This window comes from Mycetomoellerius zeteki, unplaced genomic scaffold, assembly GCF_001594055.1.
Source record: "Mycetomoellerius zeteki isolate Tzet28-1 unplaced genomic scaffold, Tzet1.0 scaffold667, whole genome shotgun sequence".
NCBI classification, from domain to species: Eukaryota; Metazoa; Arthropoda; class Insecta; order Hymenoptera; family Formicidae; genus Mycetomoellerius; species Mycetomoellerius zeteki.
In genome coordinates, this window is record NW_017257683.1 from 374,486 (window position 1) to 384,990 (window position 10,505).

Sequence of the window (10,505 nt, forward strand, 5' to 3'; positions counted from 1 at the left end):
ATATTGTATTATGGAATCTTACTTGTCCTGTATTTTGAATCACATTGATAAAAGTTTCATATAGAACGCTTTAAATGTTTCATTATATCATGTAATAATGCTATAAAATGACTGCCAAGATATAACAATTTGTTGTGTGCCACTTCGAAATATTCCAAAACAAGAATGTACTGTGATGGTTGTACGCATTATGGACGGCACTTGCAAGATTTTCCGGAAATGGTAATAAAAACTAAAAATATTCGACGATACTTCGGCAGTAACTACGCATGCAACTGTTTTTTCTTATAAGTTGCAACAATCTTAAATCCTAATTTAAGATAAAAAGATTAATGAACGCATTTTTGACATGAACACCGAATGGCAGTGCCTTTATCATTTGCATTATATGAACAAATGTATCTTTAAATGAGAACGTACATCTCAAGATGTACTTAAATAAACACAAGATATGAATAATTGGTTCATTAATTTTAAGGAATAGAGATCAAACTCTAAAGTTTTAACTATACAATTTTTACAAACTTTCGTATAGTAATGTGGAAATAACAGTGACAAAATTTTCAATTGAATGTCTCAATTATCATAATATAATGAAGAAAATGTAACTAAGGAAATGTAATGGAAGCAATTATGACTCATTCAGAGAAAATTACTATATCTTCGATATGAATACTGTGTTCGTTGGAAACAAGATCGTATCTAGTAGACGAGTATTTGCGGATAATGCACCAACATTCGTTTTTGGGAATGGCACCAAAAATGTATGCTCTGTTGATGGAAAACCCATTTCTTCCATTTTAATCAAAAAGTCCTAAAAAAAATGTGCAATTATATTATATTTTTCTTTTACACACTATACAATCGTACAATCTTAGAGATTCGAATACATACTTCTATGGTATCCGTTGCACACATTGATATTGTTTCCTTTGCACCATTAGGCAATCGTAGACAGAGCCGTAGAAAAGGTTCGTCGCCTGGGTTAAAGAGTTATTTTGTAGGTGAAATAAAGGATACATTGAAAACACTACAAGTCACAGAAGATGTCCTATTTACCTGTTTCAGATTTAGTTGTATCTGATTTTAATTTTTCGTCCTTTTGCTGCTTAGTTGCACATTCATTCAATTTCCTCTTTTTATTAAAAGCAGTATTGCTGCTACTTGGAGCATTCAAACTTGGAACACTCGAACTTGTAATGTTGTCAGATGCTACATTCTCGTTTCCTGTGTATATAACACAAATATTTAAGAAACTAACAATAAGTAAAATGGTACTCTGTGTGTAGTTAATTTAGTAAAATAAATAAATCAATATATACATAATTTTATAAAATCAGTTCTCTTAATTTTAAAGATACTAACCAAAATATGTGACTTTTTCTGATAAAAGTCTAGAAGTTTTGCTACTAGGTCCACAATCCTGAACAAGCGAATATTATAATAAAAAATCAGTTATGAAAAGAGAAAAGGAATTATAAAATTTAAATACTAACATTCTTTATCTGATCAGCTATAGTATTTCGTTTTGGAGGTGTTGTAGGAAAATTATTCCAATCTTTAGAGTCAGATGAAACATACGTAGCACTTTCTGGAGATGGATGTGTGCTTAGTATATCATTTAAATCAGAGATCAGGCTATCCACAGTAATGTTATTGTAAGATTTCATACACTCTCCTGTTCTAGGATCTACAATCGCCAGATAAGGGTATGCCACCACATTGTAAAAGTCTATATAACGTTTTCCATCCGAAGTATTAGATAAGACCTGATTGAAAATAACAAATGTAGTTCAATGAATCAGAACATGAACCACAGAAAAAAATTTAATAAATTTTAATAAATATTGGTTTAAATAGTACTAATATTTACCATTTTTACCAATAAATCAAATTAATAATTCTTGTACCAAATAATTATATTTAGTAAATATTTAACTAAAACTATTTAAACAAATATTTATTAAAAATTAGTACATTTGATTTTAATACATAAAAAGTGGCATGGTATTCTGGTACGACATACTTGCCACAGGATAAAATGATCCTTCACAATTTCTTGGATATGTTCATTGGGCCACACATCCCTATTGAGCACCTGACAACTGAATTCCTGTGGGTTCTGAACATTGACAAGCAGCCAACGATTTAAAGTTTTCGCATGGTCCCGTGCTTCCATGAAGGAGCCCAAAAAGAGAATATCACATGGTGGTCGGAACAGATCTTCCAACCGCTTTGATTTCGTCTGAGACATTTGCTTTGCACCGGTTACACGACGAGTCATCTCTTCTTCTTGCCGTTCTGTATTAATCATCCAGTATGTATTATATCATACATATATATATATATATCTAATATATATCATGCATTATAGATATTCTAATTGATATATGTTACACGATAATACGTACGGGTTTCCACCGCAAAATCTCTGAATCTATCAAACACATTATTCGACAACTGTGGCAATGAACACATTGGATCTGAGGGTACCAGGATCTCACGCGTTGGAAGTATCGGAGCCCTCACAGGTGGCTCAGGATTCGCGTTCTCGGTCTCCGGTGGTCTGCCACCCTCGAACATCAAACTGATCGCCATCTCCACGTTTCCATCGGCCAACGTCAGGTACTGCCGAGCGGTCGCCTCGCTCTCGCCTAAATGGAAGACACAAATTGAATATCCAGCACGTCGTCCGCGTCCATCCGCAACGGGATATCATTCCCAGCATTTATATTTGCAGCTTCGTCGTGATTCACTCGAATTTGAAGAAAAAAATATGTGTTTATATATATATATATATATATTCGCGACGCTGGCTGGTTACGATCGCGTTATTTAACCTGAAAGATAATTCTCGCACTAACTTACAGACAAAACGTAACTTACCCGTCACCTCGATGAATTTGTCGACCAGTTCGCGATCCATCGTGGCTATCTCGCGAGTTTAGAAGGAATTTTTCTCACCGAACTCGAAAACCGATCGCACAAGAAAAATACCTCCAAATCTCTGTTCGTCCCTCTTTCTCTCCCTCTCTGACTGCTTTGACTCTCACTTTCTTGCCCACTCACTACTCACTAGACTACACCACGAACCAAATGACATCTCGAGCATCACGATACGCTGCATTACAGGGTTGATAAAAAAAAAAACATGTTTTAAACAGTTTAATACATATTCTTACATGTTTTTTTATAACACTATTTAAAGCATGTTTAAAGTATTAAAAACATGTTTACAAAGAAACACAGCGTTTTATTCTTAAAAAAAAATATTAGTCTGCCGCAATTAATCTGTTTTGTTGTAATTGCTGTATCGCTTTCACGCCATTTGATACACGAAATCGCATGTAATTTTCTTTATTGCCGTTATTAATATTAGTATTAATATTACAATTCGAAATTATTTTTATAATGGACTTGATATACATTATTTTCACGATAAAGAAAAACGTCATTTTTAGAATTTTCGTGTAATAACAATTCTAATTGCATTTTTTACAATGTATATTTATAAAGTTATATTTATAAAAAATTTATGATATAAAATTCTCATTTTATATTAATATAATTCTGAATGATTGAATTATATTATTAAATAAATACATTGGTAATTATGTTTAATTATTCAAATATTTGCAAAGAGATTTAATTAAAAAATATAACGATATCATATATAATTATTAATATTTCACATATAAAAAAAATTATTCTGACGTGTTATCTTAAAATTTCGAAGACATCTATATTTTGATTTGACGTCTAAAATATTTGAGACAAAAATATTTGTTCTGATAATTTTATCAATTTTAATTTTAATTATTTAATTTTAATTTTAATTTTAATGTCAAATGTCTACAATATATGATGCGTTCGGGGAGACGCTAATAGCGCTATCTGTCATTCTATCTTCGTTGTTTATTAAACGTAAAACAAGGATAGAATGAAACATAGCGCTAATAGCGTCTCCCTGAATGCACCTAATATAGGAACATAACAGCGATAAAATTACTCATGATTTTATCGATGGTCGATATATCGCGGGTGATTTTATCGATCTTTAATATTTGTCGATGTTAATTACAAAGAATTTGAAAAGATGGCGCAAATCATATTTTACAGCTTCAGCCAATCAAATTTATTAAATGGTGCTACTGGCCACATGAGCCACATCTCTGATACAATATTCAAACGAACGTCAAATTGTGTCAAATTGTATCAAATCAAGGACAATATTGTTGAAAGTTAAAGTAGCGTGCTATGGGATGAACTGTTTGATCACACTGTGTGGTGTGAGATATGACTAGAAATTTTTGTGGAAACTGAAACGGCGTATCGAGAGAGGAGAAAGTGTGATATAAAGGAAGATGAGTGTCACCGGTAAACTGCTCTACAACAAGCTTCGCGGATTACGTCCAGATCTATCATCGGGGATCACACCTGAGATCTTGAGCAAAGTATGCGACGATCCGAGCACGCAACCTTTTCTGGAGTGGTTCTGCAAGAACGTGAGCAGTGCCAATATTCTTTCCAACGAGGAGATAAAATTGTAAAACACCTCTTTTACAAACCACAGTTGACTGGGATAGCCGGATTAGACTTTTGATTTTTTTTCTTCTTTTACAGAAAAAATACACTGGAAGATGCTGGCGAAATGTTTGAGGGTGAAGCATTGGACGCTGCTTTGGAGGAAGCCACCAGAGATTACCCGAACTTGTTGAAACTTGTTGACATAGATGATACGTGTCGAGAGGATCTATTCGCGGAATATGAAGCGTTGAAGGAAAGCTGCAAAGAAGATGAGGAGTATCTTCAGTCGTTGAGACGTAGTATAAAAACTCTGAAGTAAGGATTTCTATAAAGTTATGTTTTCTCTCTTTTGAAGTATTTATGTAACAGTTAAATAATTTAGAGAAATGGCTTTGTTATAGAGAAGTTGAGAATAAGCTAGATGATGACATTGAAGAAGCAGAAACTATGCTTAATAAAGAGCAAATCGAAACAGAAAAGACATATGACGATTGCAGCGTTATTCTGAAGAAATTTGATAAAGAAACTTGTCAGTTTTCAAAGGATATCGAGAGTCTTCTAAATGTATATGCCAATGCTGCTAAGAATGTAATTATCTTAAACTTTGTAACTAATTTTATTAAATTATGTGATTTACTTATTATTTTCTTTTTCAGCGAGGCAGTGCGGTGTTATGGTCACAAATGCCTATCCACTTGTTTGCTAAACAAATAGAACTCTACAATCATTACCTAGGTATTCATATAAAGAAACAATTTGGAACTAGTGCTAACAAAGAGCATTCAGAAGAGGATTTAGATTACGGATCTCTAATAAATGATAGTAGGGACAAACAGATGGATGAAAGGATGCTTGAGTTACATATGTGTAAAAAAAAGTAAGTGAATTGGCAGTTATTTTTTTTAAAAATGTATTAACATAATTGTATTTTTTCTTATTTCTTGTACAGCTTAACCAACGCTAAATTAGAAGAGATTACTGCTAGTGTTCAAGAGGAATGTTACATGGCAATATTACAATGTGTACAGGATATCTACAATGGTGGAATTTTGAAAGTGCCTGAGGATAGTAAATTACAGTGAGTAAAAATACTACTCATGTTAAATTAAGTTTACTTGATTGTTTCATACTAGAATTATTAATATTACTTATATATATATATATATATATATAGTTTGAATATAGAACAAAATAAACAATGTTTTATATATTAAATCGTAACATTTTATTTATAAACAGCGACGAAATACAAACGTTAACCATAAAGAGGGATATCTTGGAGCAGAATATTGAGCTTTTGCGAGATCAACAGTTACCAGAAGTAGTAGTGCAATATGCGGAAATGGAGACGATAAAGATCTTGAAGAATGATGCGCTTGCCCGTGTCGAACGGAGGAAAGCCCGTCTCGAGAAGCTCAAGAATTTACATTCTCTCGCAGGAAAGCACGGACATGTTCACGTGGATCTGCTGTATTTATTAATGGAAATGCAATTTCGCCGCCTGCATGAAGTTGCCGAATTCATCGCTGACGCTCGTCATTACATTATCACGGAATATAAGCTTTCTTCTGCAAGATGTGTTAGTATCAATGTATTGCTCTCTCAATTCGATAGAGGAGAAGGTGGTATTATGGCCAGTGTATATATTGTGGCCTCTCTTAATATCTCTGCTATTAGATAGCGAATCTAATGATTACTTATGGAATTATTAGTTCAGTAGCTCGCCATTACACCATGATGCTAATATTACCAGTACTCAATAGCCAGTACTTATAACGTATTTTTACTTTCAAATATTTCGAAACGTTTCTAAGGTACACTTTAACATTTAATTACACCTATTTCCTCATTTTTCTTAAACTTGAGCGTATTATCACACGAATATATGTATTTTTGAGTGTGTTATTTGCTATTTAATATTTTATTTGACTGTATATATTTTGAGTTATGCAAATTTAAACAATACCATGGCATTTTGCTAACGTGGCCCTCTATGGATATTGATTACTCACGACCTCATTTTTAAGATTTTAATATCAAAATAATTATTTGATAATCGATTGTAGCTCTACTGTTATAGATCTATAGTTTATATTACGTGTACTATTTTTAGTACTGAGATTTTTAGTACCGAGTAGCTTATATGCAGAAGTTACGTGAATGTATATACATTCATTTGCATACATTTTAAAATGTTTTACTTTTTTCTTAATTTTGTAACCAAATACTGTTTTCTAAACAAAATTAATAATTTAAGGCTATTTTTATGGAAGGCTACATTACCACTTATTTTTTTCTTTGAGTCATTATGCAATGTCATTACATTTTTGTTAATAGTATCCTAAGTAATAAATATTTTGTAACTTTGAGCCTATAATCGATTTGACGACATTTTAACGAATGTAATTGTCAAGTTATTAAACTTATTAAACTTAAATATTGATTATTAACAAAGTTATTGTGTAAATAATAAAAATAATAATTTGCACTATTCACACACATAGAAACATAATGAAATGTGTAGGAAGTCATGCAGCAAGAACAGGACGAATATGCGGCACTTGTAACGCAATCTCCAAAAACGTACAATGCGTTTAATCAAATATTTATGTCTATGATGCTCGGTGATGATACCTCGAATGAGTCGTCGTTCTCTGCTGCGTTGAAAAGATACGATGACTTAATAGCTGACAACGCGAAGAAGAAGAAACTAATACTGGAAACATATCCGAATGATAAAATTGACAAATTACAAAAATTGTAAGTACTATTAATAATTTCATGTATCGACGATACATTATTTTTCTATGAGTATGTTTAATGTATATTTCTATGGGTTTAGAGAGAATGAAATTAACAAGGATTACACGGCTGAGACGCAAAATGGACCAACAATTAGCTTCAGGTCAACTTCATATGAAATCAGCTCCAAGTGCGAGGAAATATCCACAATCGTTCAACAGGTGCAAGGAGATATAACAAAGATCAGGAATCAGTTCAAAGAACGAATGGTATAGTTGGCGCGTTACAAACATTAATAATTCGTGAAAACATATGACATTTGCTAATAATTCCCGTATTGTAGAGGATGGACGCCAATTTAGAACGTGAGAAGGACATTTTATGGCAGAGATTCTTGGCAGAACCCGATACATTAAGATTGAGATACGAGGAAGCAAAACAAAAAGCGAATGAGTCTCACTTTAGAGATACCGTAGAAAGTAAACTGAATCAATAAATTAACAATCTACAAACCAATTGTATAGTATAGGGAGACAGGAAAAGAGGTATTCGATACTTCAAGCTTTTTGTACTTTTTTAAATCAAAATAATTAAAACACAGTACATTGTAAATATACTCTGTAAAATACCAAGTTACTTATTCCCTCCAGTACGTTAATTTAGCTCACAGGCGTAGAGAGGAGGGACGTCATTTATCCTCCCCCCTCAAATATTGATAAAGAAAAACAAACCATGAATTTACGATAAAAAGTTGAACACTCGTGGCTTACACATTATTCATAATAAAGTTCACTGAAAATCCTTGAAAGTTGGTTTTAATATAAATATGGTAATTAATTTTTTTTGTGTGAAGATAAATTTTCGCCTCCCTCTGTCAAATTTTAGGTACGCTCATGGTCTCGACCTTTTAATTCTTTTAAGTTATTAGAGGAAACCCGACATCGCTGAATTTTCGTGGACATAATAAATACGCGCGGAGCATTATACGTGGACGCGATAATGAATGATTCGTCCCAAGGACGAGCGTGTGTGTGCGTGCGCGCTGAGCGCACGCGCGTATAAACACGACGGGGGATGACGTAGCGGAGGTGCCCGAGTGTAACCTGGTGTAACCTGGTGTAACCTTGATCCGCGCGCATCGATGTCTCCCTCCCCTCCCTCCCACCTTTCTCCCTTCCTCTCCTGTTTCCTCATCGACGTGTTGCCCTTTCGTCCTTCTCTTCGTTCCCCGTCCCCCTCTTTGTCTCAAATTTCGTTCAAAATCACCACGCTTCCGAAAGAGATCCGAATATACAATACAAAAGAGATTTATAAGCGAACGCCACGGTTATGAATTATGAAACGCCCGTTTCGAAGGTGTCTTATCGGCGCATTCCTCGAGTATGTGACAAAGGCGTTTTTACGAATCGGCAGCGATCCATGCTTTCTTAGCGAACGGCAGGAGGGTGGGAGGGAGGGAAGCGAGAGAGAGAATACGGAACGGGGAAGTGGCAAAGCGAGGAGTATTATCGATTCGCCGGGCACCCGTGAGTTAACGGTTTGTTTACACGAGCCGGCGAGCGCGGGGCCGGAGGGGCGCCGGGCCGAGGGCGGCCGGCGGGGAAGGTGACGGGGCGCATGCGCCGCCCGACCAAAACAATAATAACAGAGTAGAAGGTTCATGGCTGGCGGACGTACGGGCGGCCGCTCGCTCTTCGCTCTCCGTTGCTCTCCGTGCTCGCTGAAGCCTGCTCGCTGGCGCCGCTCCGCTCCGCGTCAAGTGAAGTCGGGGGCCCCCGTCGACGTTGTCGCGCGGTGAAGTCACGCCAGGTAAACAAAGGAGCAGGCGCACCGGACGTTTTCCAACGCGCCGCGCGTAACGCGTTACAAGTGGTGCGCCGACAATTCGGCGATTCTCGCGGAGAGAGCGAATTGTTAAACGCGTGGAGGCCCTTGAAACCCGAGGACCGGAGACAGCGAAGTATACCGAGACTACCTCGAAGTCGGAACGGTGAAAATAAATTCCGGCTTACGTCTGAATTGACATTTAAAACGAGACGGTATAAAAAGAAAACCGCGAGAGTCGCGTCATTGAGTAACAAATGGAATAACGAGCCGTGGAATTGAGACTACCTCAGAATAAGAAAAATAAGAGACTATAAATAGAAGAAAATCACGAGAGAGAGATATAGAGGAAAAGGAATCTTCCGTCGGCTGGTGTATCCGATTCGAAAGCGGGAGTCCCGCGCGAGATTATCATCTTCCCGTCGAGCCAAAATAATCACTCGCTCTCACCGTGTTCCGTTCCTCTTTCTCTCCCACCCCCCTTCCCCTTAGTGCGTTACCTCATCAGAGCCGAGTACAGAGGTGCGTGTAACGAGCGTGTGCGCGCATTGTGCAACCCGCCGCACTGATCCTCGGAGAGCGAGCGAGCGAAAGAGAGAGAAAGAGAGAGACACACACTGTGTACGTTCGATCGGCCTGGAAGCAAAACAATGTGCGGCTGGTGTAGCGCGTAGTGGAGAGGAGAGCTCGGTTGCGTGTATACGTGCAGCTGCCACTGCGCGGTGCGCTGGTGTGCGTTTTGTTTATGCGCGTAGATTAGCCGCACGCTCGTACTCGCGCGCGGGCAGTTCATTCAACAGCCAGCCGCGCTTCGACGCGCGCGACTCCCGAGAGTCTCGAGTCTCGTCGTGCCGCGTTCCGCCGACGACGTTTCGAGAAAGCGAGCGGAGAGGATACATCGCCGCCCCGCGTATTTGCTCAGTGAATCATACCCGTCCGATTACGTACGGACGCGCCTGTACGCGGATATTCCGTCGTGCTTATATATATATATGTATATATATATATATATATTATATACACATCGCCTGTGTTATTGTTGACGTGTCTCGGCGACGACTGCTATTCAGACGAGACTGGGTCGCTAATCGGAAAATAGCCTATATTTCTGGAAAAAGGGATTCTCTGTCTCCCCTCTGAGATTTTTCCTGGTACGGCGAGAAAAGGAACTTTGGTTTTTCTGAAAGGAAAGTGCAGCGCTCTCTCTCTTTTCTCCCTACCTCAGGCTGTTTATTATTGCATGGGATACCTCCTCGGCTCAGGTAAACACCGAAAGAAGGAAGGAGAGAGATGGAACTTGGATTGTCGGCGTGAAGAGAGAGATAGTAATCTCTGGCATTAGAAAGAGAGAGGACAAAAACATAGAGCTTCGAGAGAAACCGTCAGGTCCCCGTTGCGCAGTCTGTTTACTA

The 10,505-nt window shown here is 37.1% G+C and overlaps 2 protein-coding genes across 2 annotated transcripts; one reads left to right on the forward strand and one right to left on the reverse strand.

The window, feature by feature from the left end:
- Positions 1–581: 581 nt before the first annotated feature.
- LOC108728925 (UBX domain-containing protein 7) lies at positions 582–3,066 on the reverse strand. Its single transcript, XM_018457748.1, has 8 exons — positions 2,887–3,066; positions 2,412–2,654; positions 2,027–2,301; positions 1,497–1,769; positions 1,366–1,423; positions 1,060–1,227; positions 895–980; positions 582–814 (listed from the first exon to the last, which is right to left on the reverse strand). The coding sequence occupies exons 1-8, from the start codon at positions 2,924–2,926 to the stop codon at positions 656–658; spliced, it is 1,302 nt and encodes a 433-aa protein (XP_018313250.1). The 5' UTR covers positions 2,927–3,066; the 3' UTR covers positions 582–655.
- Positions 3,067–4,158: 1,092 nt separating this feature from the next.
- Positions 4,159–7,934, forward strand: LOC108728923 (HAUS augmin-like complex subunit 3). Its single transcript, XM_018457745.1, has 9 exons — positions 4,159–4,546; positions 4,624–4,842; positions 4,929–5,115; positions 5,184–5,404; positions 5,477–5,605; positions 5,767–6,106; positions 7,052–7,287; positions 7,370–7,538; positions 7,613–7,934. The coding sequence occupies exons 1-9, from the start codon at positions 4,365–4,367 to the stop codon at positions 7,763–7,765; spliced, it is 1,836 nt and encodes a 611-aa protein (XP_018313247.1). The 5' UTR covers positions 4,159–4,364; the 3' UTR covers positions 7,766–7,934.
- Positions 7,935–10,505: the final 2,571 nt, after the last annotated feature.

What these genes read in the sequence shown, in the direction of transcription:
- LOC108728923 (XM_018457745.1), top strand. Translation starts at nt 4,365, where the DNA reads ATGAGTGTCACCGGTAAACTGCTCTACAACAAGCTTCGCGGATTACGT. An exon ending in AGCTTTCTTCTGCAAGATGT is followed by an intron (nt 6,107 to 7,051) that starts GTTAGTATCAAT and finishes TGAAATGTGTAG; the next exon opens with GAAGTCATGCAGCAAGAACA. An exon ending in ATCAGTTCAAAGAACGAATG is followed by an intron (nt 7,539 to 7,612) that starts GTATAGTTGGCG and finishes CCCGTATTGTAG; the next exon opens with AGGATGGACGCCAATTTAGA.
- LOC108728925 (XM_018457748.1), bottom strand. Translation starts at nt 2,926, where the DNA reads ATGGATCGCGAACTGGTCGACAAATTCATCGAGGTGACGG. An exon ending in AGAAAAAGTCACATATTTTG is followed by an intron (nt 1,228 to 1,365) that starts GTTAGTATCTTT and finishes TTATATACACAG; the next exon opens with GAAACGAGAATGTAGCATCT. An exon ending in TACAACTAAATCTGAAACAG is followed by an intron (nt 981 to 1,059) that starts GTAAATAGGACA and finishes TCTTTAACCCAG; the next exon opens with GCGACGAACCTTTTCTACGG.